General features: G+C 41.9%; 1 protein-coding gene across 1 annotated transcript in view; it reads left to right on the forward strand.

The window, feature by feature from the left end:
* otog (otogelin) overlaps positions 1–13,805 on the forward strand; it is a 346,092-nt gene that overhangs the window by 316,980 nt on the left and 15,307 nt on the right. The window contains exons 48-51 of the mRNA XM_041196645.1: positions 7,503–7,619; positions 8,452–8,630; positions 11,457–11,561; positions 13,191–13,310. Of these exons, the coding sequence (XP_041052579.1) occupies positions 7,503–7,619; positions 8,452–8,630; positions 11,457–11,561; positions 13,191–13,310 (521 nt within the window). The remainder of the gene's footprint in view (positions 1–7,502; positions 7,620–8,451; positions 8,631–11,456; positions 11,562–13,190; positions 13,311–13,805) is intronic.

Consider the following 13,805-nt stretch of genomic DNA (forward strand, 5'->3'; position numbering starts at 1 on the left):
CCATAGTGTTGTGTGGCACTACTACCGTGTTAAATGGGATAGATTTTGAACAGATCTAGCAACTCAAGACTGGGCAACCATGAGGTGCTGTGGGCCATCAGCAGCAGCAGAATTGTATTCAACCACAATCTGTAACCTCATGGCCCAGCATGTCCCCCACTCTGCTATTACTACCAAGCCAGGGGATCAACCCTGATTCAATGAAGAGTGCAGGAGGGCATACCAGTAGCAGCATCAGGCATACCTTAAAATGAAGCCTCAACCTGGTGAAACTATAATACAGGACTGCTTGCATGCCAAACAGCATAAGCAGCAAGTGATAAAGCTAAGCAATCCTACAACCAACAGATCAGACCTAAGCTCTGCAGTCCTGCCACATCCAGTCATGAATGGTGTTGGACAATTAAACAACTCACTGGAAGAGGAAGCTCCACAAATATCCCCATCCTCAATGATGGGGGAGCCCAGCACATCAGTGCAAAAGATAAGGCTGAAACATTTGCAACAACATTCAGCCTGAAGTGCCGAGTTCATGACCCTTCTTGGCGTCCTCCAGAGGTCCCCAGCATGACAGATGTCAGTCTTCAGTCAATTCAATTCACTCCACATGATATCAAGAAGGCACTGGATACTTCAAAGGCTATGGACCCTGACAGTATTCCAGCAATAGTACTGAAGACTTGTGCTCCAGAACTTGCTGCAGTCCAGCCAAGCAATTCAAGTACAGCTACAACACAGGCACCTACCTGGCTATGTGGAAAGTTGCCCAGGCATGTCCTGTACAAAAAAAAGCAGGACAAATTCAATTCGACCAAATGCCACCCTATCCTTTACTCTCCCTTATCAGTAAATTGAGGGAAGGGGTCATCAACAGTGCTATCAAGCAGCACTTGCTTAGCAATAACCTGCTCATTGATGCTCAGTTTGGGTTCCACCAGGGTCACTTAGCTTCTGACCTCATTACAGTCTTTGTTCAAACATGGACAAAAGAGCTGAACTCCAGAGGTGAGGTGAGAGTGACTGCCTTTGACTTCAAGGCTGTATTTGACCACGTGTGGCAACAATGAGCACTAGTAAAACTGGAGTCAATAGGAATCAGGAGGTAAACTCTCCGCTGAATGGAATCATACCTAGCACAAAGGAAGATGGTTGTGGTTGTTAGAGGTCAGTCATCTCAGTTCCACTGCAGGAGTTCCTCAGGGTTGTGTCCTACGCCCAACCATCTTCAGCTGTTTCATCAATGACCTTCTTTCCATCATAAGGTCAGAAGTAGGTATGTTCGCTGATGATTGCACAATATTCGGCACCATTTGCGACTCCACAGATACTGAAGCAGTTCATGTCCAAATGCAACAAGACTTGGACAATATCCAGGCTTGGGCTGACAAGTGGCAAGAGTAACATTCATGCCACACAGGTGGTAGGCAATGACCACCTCCAACAAGAGAGAATCTAACCATCACCCCTTGACATTCAATGGCATTACCATAACTGAATCCCCCACTGTCAACATCCTGGGGTTACCATTAACCAGAAACTGAACTGGACTAGCCATATAAATACTACAAGAGCAGGTCAGAGGCTAGGAATCCTGTGGCAAGTAACTCATCCCCTGACTCCCCAAAGCCTGCACACCATCTACAAGACACAAGTCAGGAATGTGATGGAATACTCAACTTGCCTGGATGAGTGCAGCTCCAACACTCAAGAAGTTTAGTACCATCCAGGTCAAAGCAGCTCACTTGATTGGCAGCCCTTCTACAAACATTCACTCCCTCCACCACCTACATTGGCAGTAGTGTGTACCATCTATAAGATGCACTAAACTCACCAAGGCTCTTTAAGCAGCACCTTCCAAACCCACGACCACTACCATCTAGAAGGACAAGGGCAGCACATACATGGGAATACCACCATCTGGAAGTTCCTCTTCAAGCTACTCACAATTCTGACTTGGAAATAAATTGCCGTTCCTTCACAGTCGCTGGGTCAAAATCCTGGAATATCCTCCCTAACAGCATTGTGGGTGTATCTACAACCCAGGGACTTAAGAGGTTCAAGAAGGCAGCTCACCACTACCTTCTCGAGGGCAATTAGGGATGAGCAATAAATACTGGCCTAGCCATCCCGTAAATGAATCAAAAAAGTCTTGGCTCCTTCACAAGATAAAGGCAGGTGTCTCAGTCTGGGGCCTCTACCCTGTGCGGGGTGTAACCTTCAGAGCAAAGTGATGGTCTGGCTTTACACTTGCTGGATACATTAGTGATGATGGCACCTCGATGGTGCTTGTCATTGCTGCAGAATGTGTGGGCAGGTGTCACAGAGTTCCGTCATTCTCTCTGTGTGCTCTCAGCACCTTAGAGGGTGGGCTGGCCCCCTGTCTCTTCAGCATCTGTGTTCGATGACAGTGCGGTTTTGAAGGGTACAGGTGATGAAGACTGCCAAAGGATCAGTGCACTTAAAGATTCACGGCTGCATTTCCATGATATGACCCTGATCAGACCCTGATTGCAGAGTGCATGCAAGTTGCCCTCAGCCAGACAGGAGTCAGACTTTCACAGAGGCAATGTGAAGATCTATGGAGTGTCCTCACTGCGTGTCATCATCATCCTCCGGAATCTAATGACTATTAAGGCCTCTGCTGTGTTTCCATGACATGAACCTGAGCACTTGAGTGTATCAGCCACATAGGAGTCAAATGTTCACAGATGCAAGGTGAGGATATCAGGATTGTCCACATTGCATCTCGTCATCATCCCCAAGAATCTTGCATCTATTAGAGTCTCACGAGCACGCCTGCCTCATCTAGCCAGTGTGATGGCCTCATTGCCAGCATCCTTACTTTCAAGGACCTCATTGCACTCATCCCCTTAAATTGGAGATGTTCAACTCTTCCATCTCCTCCTCAGGCAGGAACCCCCCCCCCCACCGGCCTTACCCACCCGTTACAGCACAATACAATCCCTAGAATGTGTCACGCATCATCCAGCTTGCTGCGCAGCAAGCTATTATGATACGTGACACCCTTTAGGGACTGTATTGCAGTGCTCCACTGGATCTGTCAAGGCACTGGAACCTCATTTTCAAGATGCCAATTCTTTGCTCCACCAAAGTTCGGGTTGTAGCGTGAGCCTCATCATAACTCCTCTCTGCTGCAACCTGAGGCTGCTACGTGGACATCATCAGCCACATCCTCTCCGAATGACCCTTGTGCCCACCGAGCCAACCCTGCAGCCTCTCTGGACCCTGGATGATGTAGGATGTAGGAGTCGTGGACGATCCCTAGGAATCATACTCATACCTGCAGGATGCATTTGTGGTGGTCATAGACCAGCTGAACATTCAGCAAGTGGAAACCTTTTCCACATACTGAATTGCTTGTTTCCACGGTGATCTAAGTGCCAGATGAGTGCAGTCGATGGCACCCTGCAACTGTGGGAAACCAGAGATATGCACAAATCTCAGCGCTTTTGCTTCCTGGTTTTCTTGATCCAGAGAGAAATACACAAAGTTGTGTTTCTGTGAGTCTGTGACCTCATGGATGCATTTGTGGATGGAGGTTTGCGCGATCCTACACATGTCACCTGTGGAGCCCTGAAAGGAGTCACAGCGCTGCAGTCACTTTCACGGCCACTGGCAGTGGATGCCTGTGAAGTCCCTGTGGCATCAAACTCTGCAGCAGGTGGCATATGTGACCGACCAGTTCCCTAGACATGTGCAGTCTTTGGCGACACTGGTTCTTGGTCATCTGCAGGAATGACAAGTGCCATTTAGAGGCCCTGAGGCTCCTTTGAGTGATGGCTCGCTGTGGACCTTCAGCTGCATGTGCAGAAGACCCTGCCACACCTTCATTTGAGGTTGGTGCACTTCCCTTTGATGAGCCAGGTGCCTCCGTCGCACTCTTCACCACCTTCTCTGCTCTCTGTAAGCCATGAGGCATGTCGTTAGATCACTAGGCTACATGATCTGGATGTTGTCCTCTTGCAGGATCAAAGAGAGAGACAAGTGGGTTAGCATATGTCTCCTCAGGATCTCTCTTGGTTAAGTCTCCGGCTCCGGCTGCGTCTCAAGGCTCCTTCACGCCTACCAGAGAGTGCTGTCCACTACTTGTATAGCCAGAATGTATGTACTTCATGGCTATCCCAATCCCCACCAACGTCTGCCCATTCCAGTTGACCGATTGACGGCACTCAACTGCCTGCTGTGCTCTCAGCTCAGGTGCATGCATTCTCCTTAACTACATTGCATGGCTGCACTGTTAGCTTGAACCATGAGGAATACTGGTCCAAACCTGAATAAAGGCATTGCAGGGGGCTCTGAGCACCTCAACCAGTGGTTGCTGTGAGGCCACCTTTCAAAAGGGGATTCTACAACTTGGCCAGTTGTCTAGTTGTTCTGCAGCCCCCTAAAATGCACATTAATTTGCAGTCTGCACCTGAGGGGTGAAAAGTTCTGGAGCATTTGATGGCACATTCATCCTTTTGCGTTGCTTGAGTGGGCCGAAATGCTTTAGAGGCCCGACTCCAAGCACGTCAAAATGGAACTGCTGCTGAACAGTCTCAGTTGTTGAAGAATGCTCACTTTTGACATGCTTTTCTAAGTTCGCGGCCACCTCCCTCACTCTCTGCACCCCTCCCTCCACCCCCTGGTATGTGCTTGTGTAATTCCATCAACCTGTGCTGCCTTGCACCTCCCCACCACCCCCTGGCCCCACCCACATTGGAGCCCTTGCTGTGCACGGTTGTGTGCACTCACCTCCGACTTCCCCTCAAAGTTCAGTCCACCTTTTGAAGGCAGTCATAAGTCACGCTGTTCTGAAGTCATGCTGACGTGGGAGATAAATTTGACAAGGGGGGAATGGTTTGGCGTGCAGACACAATGATGAAATCCAGGTTCATTAAAATTAAGTTCCCGGCATTGGATGGTGGGAAACGTGGCCCATCATTGACAGGTGGAGTGGATGATTGCAAACTGGTTTCACAATGGCGTAGAACTGAATTTTGGCCTTCTTACCATATTGTCTGCTGAAACAGACAAACATGCCTGCTGCCAACAGGATCAGAAAATCCTGACCTATGTCTCTAGGTTTGCATTTCAACAAAAGAAATCTGATGAGATCAGCTATCAACCAGTTAACTGTGAAAGATTGCAATCTATCTCCTATTATATATCAGCGGCCTTTTAGTTTTAAGCTATTCTGCGTGGACATTGGCTGTTGACCATGTGACCAAAACTGGCTTCTGATACTGAGATCCTTTATTATCCCAAGATTTAGAAGAAACCTGAATAGACTGCAGAACGTGGACCAGACAACAGCTGCTGAGAAGCCTGTGCCATCTTTGCTTTTTAAGAACCATCAGTCATCAGCCAGCCTGAGAACCAGACTCTGAAACTAGCTGCAAGTCATCAACAGCCAAAGTACTTAATCTATTCTAATTTTAAGGTTCAACTGAGAACCAACCTTTTAGATATTCGACTACAGGAAACCTCACAACCTGCTGTGAACCCTTTGTTTTACAAGAACCTCACTTCAACTTTAAATCATCAAATCCATTCAAAAATCCACATGCCTGCCATGTGGGAGTCTGGAAGTGTAAATTAGAGGCTAAATTAACTGTAATCTGTAAAAGTGCACTATCTTTATCTGTATTCAATCTTTGTGTGTGTGTGTGCATGGATGAGACTGAGCATGTGACATGTTACATCAGGGTAATTATGTGAGAATAAATAACCTACTTTATTTTAAACTCATGAAAGCATGCTGCTAAATAGTTTAATTGGAACACACTCTTGAAGGGTAAGAAATGACACACCTCATTCTATACAAAACATACTAATTACAGGCAAATGCGTTCTGCCTGTGACACTTTGACTCTTGTATAATATATTTTTTGTTTTAAACTGACTTCATTCTTTCAGTAAATAACTGGGATTTCAGATTTCTTTAAAAAAAATAGTTACTGGTCTCGACCGAGATTATAACAGAGCGCTGAAGGGAGTGACTGTTTCTGGTGCTGGACGAGGTGCCAATTAAGCAGGCCGGGATGCCAATTAAACAAGCTGGGTTGAATAGATGGTGTTGAGTTTCTTGAGTGTTGTTGGAGCTGCATCCATTTAGACAAGTAAAGAGCATTACATCACAATTTTGACAATACCTTTTAGGTGGTGGAAAAGCTTTGTAAAATCAGGAAGTGAGTCATTTGCTACAGAATACCCAGACTCTGACCTTCTCCAGTCACCATTATGATGTGTTATGTGGCTGGTCTAGATGGGGTTTCGATGATGGTAAAGCTCTTTCCATTCAATCTTCAGAGGATAGCTTCTCAGTCACAAACTTGTGGATTTCTTTCCAAAACCTTCTGTCCACATAATTATCTTTACATTCAATTGTCTTTGTGCTAAGCCTTAAATTTATTTTAATCCCCTTGTCATATAGCACTAATACACTTTCACAGGTGAATACCAACATATAAATATACCTGTAGGTGCACGCCATAACTATCATAAAGACCACAGTAACCTGACTTCAGAATTCCACCAGCACAGTATTTATAGAAATAACAATTTACTTGTACTTTTATAAACATATAGAAAGGAAGAGAGTAGTGGGTTCCTTACAGGCTGAGACAGGAGAAATTATAATAGGGAATAAGAAAATGGGAGAGACGTTAAACAGATATTTTTTGTTTATCTTCACAGTAAAAGATGCAAGAAACATTACAGTGGGGGAACCAAGAGTCAAAAGGAGATTGAGAAACTTAATAAATAGAAATTAAAAAGTACTGGAGAAAATAATGGGATTAAACGCCAATAAATCTACTAGGCCTGATAGCTACATCCTAGGCTTCTAAAACAGGTAGCAGCAGGGATGGAGGAAGTATTAGTTATGATCCTCTACAATTCTCTAGAATCTGGAATGGTTCCAGTGGCTTGGAAGGTAGCAAATGTTAAATTGCTTTTCCAGAAAGCAGGGAAAGAAAGAACAGGGAACTATAGGCCAACTAGCCTGAAGTCAGTTGTCAGGAAAATGCTGGAATTCATTATTATGGAAATGCTAACAAGGCATATTCAAAATCAGAACACGATTACGCAGAAACAACAAAATGAAAAAAGGGAGTGAGGTGAGGCGCCAGAAAGGAAACAGAGGTGGGGCAGCTCTGTTAATAAAGAATGAGATTAGTACAGTAGTGAAATGAGTTTGGCTGAGAAGATCAAGGTAATGTAGTAGTGAGAGTAGTGTAAAGAACCTCTAATAGTGGCTACATTGTAGGATAGAGTGGAAGTCAAGAAATAATGGGGGCTTGTAAGAAAGCTGCTGCAATAATTGTTTAAACTTCATTTAGATTGTACAAATCAAATTGACACAGTAAACCTTGAGAATGAATCCACAGAGCACATTCAGGGCAGTGTCGTAGAATAATGCAACGTGGAACTGTCCAGGGAACAGGATATTTTGGATTTGGTAATGTGTAATGAGATTTAATTAATTAATTATTTCATAGGAAAGGATCCTCCAGGGAAGAGTAATCCTGACATGGCAGAATTTCACATTGGTTTTGAGGGTGAGGAACTTGGGTCTGAAAAGAGTGACTTAAACTTCATTAATGACCACTACAAAAGTGTGAAGACAGAGTTGGCTAAAGTGGTCTGGGAAAATAGATTAAAAGGTAAAACAGTAGACAAGAAGTGGCAGAAATTAAGGAGATATTTTATAATTCTCAATAAATATATATTCCATTGCTGCCAGCTCCCTCCAGGTTGTTCTGAAATGGTTATGAAAAGCACATAAAAGATACATGTGGAAAAAAAATCCCTTTTTAATTTCTTTTAAATCTATTGGTTATGTTCCTGTAACTTTCTTATTCTTTACTATTCTTGATCCTATCACAAAAATGTGTAACACTACATGATTGTAACTAAGCTTTTTGACATTTCCTTCCTTTCCATGAATGGCATGTTTTGAGTATCTCTAGAAGTGCTGAAGGTATCAACTCACTTTTGTGGTAGAGAGTTTTGGAGTGCCCACATAATTTTGAATTGGCTATTAAAGAATGATGTGCATTATTATAGCACCATATCATCTTTCTCAGGAACATTACTACTTCAGTGATTAGATGCATTTATATTATAAGCAGGAGAAAATGAAAAGATAGGATGCCATTTTGTATATTCTTTCATCTTAAAACACTTCCACCTATGCAAGTCCAAAGGATGAACCATTGAAAATTTGAAAAGTAATTCTTAGTTGAAGGTTTTGTTAATCACTGCCATTGTACATTTCATTTGAAAATGCAGTAGAACTAATTATTTCTTTATTAATTGAACACAAGTGTTCTACTATAAGAAAAAAAATTAATGCCTATATTTTGACTATTGTTATATGGTGCATGCTCTCCAATTGGAAGATAACCAGGTGAAAATATGGCCTTATTTTTGTTTCATTTGTCGCAGTAAATGACCAAGTCTGTATCAATGGGGAGAGAGGTATATTGCACCCTGGACAGACCATTGTGGAGCATAAAGCAGATGGGATGTGTTACACTACACAATGTACATACAATCAAGACAACAAAACTGGCTTCTACCAAACCCTTGTCAGAATGGTCAACTGCTCAGCTCAATGTGAAATGGTGATAATTCGTAGAGTAGCTATGTTACAAAACTATTTACCTTTGTTTCATTTCTTGATGATGTGGTTAAAGGGGTAACCAGAAGTTCTAGTAAGAAAATCCATTGCAAAGGTCTGCATAAAAATTGTAACTTAAGCAGGTGTTTATTCTAGCATCTGATTCAGCAATTTTCAATGGAGTGATGAATTTAATTCAATTCTATAAGTATATAAATAAATGATGGTAACATTTTGGTGAATTATTCTTCTAAGTTATCAACTGATCCATGTACATCAATGCCTGAAAATTAAACAGCCTTCCAACTATTTGGGAGTGCAATTAGACAAAAAAACCCATGAAAAAAAGAAAGAATTTTGCCTAGTTTTATATTTCTGGTTGTTCCATACATAAGCAGTGTAAAAACAATCTACACTTGTTAAGTAGCTGTACATTCTTGGACTTTGAGCACCTATCTATCAATATGTACAAAATAATAACTTTTGAGAGATTTGTCTCTTTGCTAAGACATCTACATAATGCCCCCATATTGCCATGAGTTAAAAAAAGAGAGGGCAGGTAACAATGAAAATAAAGGAAAATAAAAGTAAGAACTCTATTATAACAGAAAATGCAACAAATATTCAGGTCAGGCAGCATCTGCAGAGAGAAAAAAACATATTTAATCTTTCAGATCAATGACCTTTCATCATTGACTTGAAATGGTAACTCTGTTTCTGTCTCCACAGATGCTGCCTGACCTGCTGAGTATTTCCAGCATTTTCTGTTTTTATTTCAGCACCCGCGGTATTTTGCTTTGGAGTAAGAACTCACTCTCCAAACAAAAAATAGAGAGAGGTGTGAAGATGTTTCAGTAATCAACAAGCTACTAATGGCTCGCCAAAGGTTCAACTCATCTCTTGGTCAAACAGATCAAAAATATTCTAAATGTCATCACAAGTCTGTGTTAAGTAATGTGACAATAAGGGTTCTACAGTTGGGCCAGAATCTTCGGGTCGGCATGCAGGGGCGGGGCTCACCCGCCAATGCATAAAATGATACGTGGTGACATTGGGTGTACGTCCCGATGTCACCGTGCGTCATTCAGGTCATGAGTTCGACGGGAGCGCACCGGAGTCGGCTGTCTACCCGCCTAACTGTCAAAGGCCTATTAAGGCCATTTAAATAGTAACTAAACTAATCAACTAAGCTGCCTGTCCATCCTTAAGGTTGGCGGGCAGGCAAAGAGCCCGGGCGGCCTTCACATTTATCATGAAACCTCATCCATGGGCAGGATGAGGCTTCATGAAGGTTTTTAAACTTTAATAAAAATTTTTAATAAAATTCATTGACATGTCGCAGCTCGTGTGACATTGTCACATGAGGGAACATGTCTTAATTTTTTTTTTTCTTTGCTAACTTTTTCAAAATCAAAATACTCTCCCTGAGGCAGCTCTGTGCCTCAGGAAGATTTCTGCACTGTTTCGCGTGCATGCGCGAAAGGGCACAGGCCCTGACTCAGCCTCCTCCTCCCGCCTGCACAGGGAGTGCACAGCACTCCTGGGTGTGCGTCAGGCACGTAAAATGGCGGCTCGGGGCCAATCGCAAGCAGCGATCGTCTGCGCACCCGCCCGCGCCCGCTCCCGTCCAACGCAACCCCCTTGACGAGGAGAAAATTCTCTGTTTGGTCTCAGTGCTCCTGGATCATAAGGTGCACCTGCACCTGATTACTACATCAGAATCCTGCTGCACATATACACCTGTGTATGGCTTGGCCTAAATAGCCAAGTGGTTATGGTTCTGGGTTTGTAAACCCAAGATCAAGAGTTCAAATCTCACAATGGCAAACTATGAAACAATGTAACTTCATCTGAATAAACAGATGGAAACGGGTTTGTACTCGAAAGAAAGAGTTACATCTTCTGATCTATGGGCACCCGGTGTGGAAGGGGGTCGGGAAGGAGGAGGACCTCCTCGTGAACCTGCTCCTGGGCCTGGCCAAGTTGGCCATTAACAGGTCCAGGCAGCGGGCAATCGACGGGGGAGTCCCGCCCGATTGTTTGTCCTTCTTCCGCGGCTACGTTCGCTGCCGGATGTCCCTGGAGAGGGAGCACGCGGTGTCTGCTGGCACTCTTGAGGCCTTCCGTGCTTGGTGGGCACCGCGGGGACTGGGGTGTTTTGTTGACCCCTTTAATCACATTTTGATTTAAAGTTTGTAATGTTCCTTTAAATTTTTGTCCTTGGTTTTACAGCTGACCTGAATTAGGGGCTGTGCCTGATTTATCCCAATTTTGTTGATTTGGTTTTCATTTAAAAGATTATCAAGAGTTCAAATCTCACAATGGCAAACTATGAAACAATGTAACTTCATCTGAATAGGAACAGATGGAAACGTGTTTGTATTCGAAAGAGTTACACCTGTGTATGCTGTATGAAGATAGAATCAAGCATCATGTGTGCTATTATATGCTCAAATGGTATATATTCAGAATCTGGCTCCGAGTTGAAGGCACTAGAGCTTTGCAGGTATTTATTGAACTATGCTAAACGAGGAACCAATACCTTTAAGAAAAGAAGAGTAAAGAAAGAAAAGTTGGTAGAGAAAGGAGGAAGAGAAATATTTTATACTGCCACTTTTGTAACTCCAGTAATGGTGCTGCTATCTTTGTAAACCTTTAAAGGAGATACTAAATAAAGATTGTTCAGTCAAATTGTATTATTTCTTAACATTTTGATATAATAAATGTATTTAGCTTTATACAGTTTAAATATAAGTAATTTTACTGAATGTGATTTTTCAACGTACTACATGAAAAACATGTTAACATTTGCCATCAACTAATTCAACAGAACCAGGTTTATATTCCTCCTCCTGATCTGACAACGTGTTGTGGCTATTGCAAGAATGTATCCTGCCTAGCTAACTTGAAGAATGAAACTACAACTTTGCATAAGGTAAATAAGAAGGATAAAACAATATTGGAGTGAATACAGAAGTCAACATTTCAGGTATTAGATTGACTACCTGAGAGTGATCTACCAAGACTGTCAATGCTGAGGAAGGGTTTAAGATCTAAAACATCAACTTCTGTGTCTCCACGGATGTTGGCTGAATCGCTGAGTATTTTCCCATCTTTCTGTTTTTATTACCAAGTTTCCAGAATCCGTTCCATTTAACTTGATGCTTTAGGAAGAGGTAAGGTCTGAAATGATATTACCTTAATTGTTTACATTGCACTGCCTATCTGATATGTGGGTCAAGAACTGGATTTCACACTATATAACTGAGCTGTTTGATGCATGTACATCTGTACAACGTGAAAGGTCTTCCAAAAAATGCAAGTCTGAGATTGGAAAATACACCATGTACGCAGCTCAGTGTTAATTTGCACATTATGACATACATTGGACACATTACATCTTCTCATGCATTGCTCTACTATTCCGCACTATTACATAATTTGCAATTTGGTGCTTGGATAAGAAATGATAAAGTGAAAAACATTTTCAGCTTAGGAACAACTTGGTAATTTTCTAAGAAGATCTCAGGTTCGATCCCTGTCCATACTGTTTAGCTACTTTCAGTTGGAATGATGGTAGAAGCACTGCAATTGGCCTCAATATATCTAGGTAAGAAAAGAGAAAATCTGTTTGTGTTCCAACTCCTGATTATTACCCAGCGATTTATACTGGGAATCGATCTGTGTGGACATCAGGTGGTGACAGAGTTGGGCTTGTATTATCAGACATCAAATAGCCTGACAACATCTTGTAAATCAATAGTGCTCTTATTCACTGAGGTACCAAAGAGTAGTCATGGAAATGTACTAAGAGTCAACACCTTCTCGAGAGGATGATTTTCCTTCTCCTATCTAGTACCACTGAAGTTAATTTCAGCACTCCAACTTCTGACAAACTGAGGTCAAATAACTCTTCAGACAAGGGACTGAATGTGAGACCTTTTGCTCAGTATACACCTACCTGCCGAGCTAGGGAGAAGACTCTGTCCTGGAAAAAAATGTTAAAATATTTTAATTTCATATTAGTGCTGTTCCTCAACTGGGATCATTACATGTAAATGGTATAAATTGCTAAGCTATTTTCTGAGCTTAAAGGGCAGTTTCTAAGGTCCATGGAATATTTGCTATGTCCAGAGTTTGTTCCATTCTTTTGGCACCTGTTGCAGTATGAGACAATTTGTAGATATTTTATGAGAGCAATTGGAATAACTATCCTTTACATTGAGAATACTTTGCCTCAACTTTTCTCATGCATCAGAACTGTTTAACTAATACCTTACAGTTTTAGTGTGCAGAAATCCTTGAGAAGGTATTCCCTAAATGAAGGCATGTCACTACAAAAAATATACTTAATAAGAAAATTTCATCAAACAAATCTAAATATGTATTTGGTAAGCTAAATTTCTCTTATCATCCTAATTTGCAACCTGATATTTTCTTTCCCTTTCACTTTACATTAGTGGAAAAATACCTTAGCAGTGACAAGAACGTTTATGATGTTGTTATACACAATCCTTATAAAAACAATATTTTATCTCATTTAAGTTTTTTCTTCTTTTAATAGCCTGGAACATCTTGGTTGTCCAACTGTGTCAGGTATGATTGCACAGACACAGTTTCAGGGCCTGTCTTGATCACCTCAGATATTAGCTGTCCTCCTTTCAATGAAACTGCATGCTTAAAGGTAAGTGTGTCACATATCAGCATGCTCTGATTTGGTTTAAATGAGGATTTATTATAGATCATTTTACACTAAGAAACACAACATTGAGATGTGAACAAAATTACATATCCAAACAAAGTCATTTTAGGACACATTCAAATTGGGAGAATTTATCCCTTTAAATAAAGTTGTCAGGGCAAGTGAAGGTAAATTCTGCTTGTGACTTGTTCATGTCATAACAGAATTTCTGGATATCACCTTGGGTGAAATGACTGTTAAAGATAGATGCTTGTATATTTTTGTTTGATTTAATATGGCCTAGCAGTGTTTGGCTACTAATTATGTGATGGAATTATGGGTCTGAGCCTGCTATCTGATACGTCAAGGCACAGGATGCCACTAAAGCACCATCATTGCATGTTATTTTAAAGAATTAGTTTGTTGAAATGGCCTGTTGGCACAACTTGTTAGACCACCAGTAGACACATTCACAAGTGAGTTTGCTATCTATAATTC

This window comes from Carcharodon carcharias, chromosome 10 (genome assembly GCF_017639515.1).
Source record: "Carcharodon carcharias isolate sCarCar2 chromosome 10, sCarCar2.pri, whole genome shotgun sequence".
NCBI classification, from domain to species: domain Eukaryota; kingdom Metazoa; phylum Chordata; class Chondrichthyes; order Lamniformes; family Lamnidae; genus Carcharodon; species Carcharodon carcharias.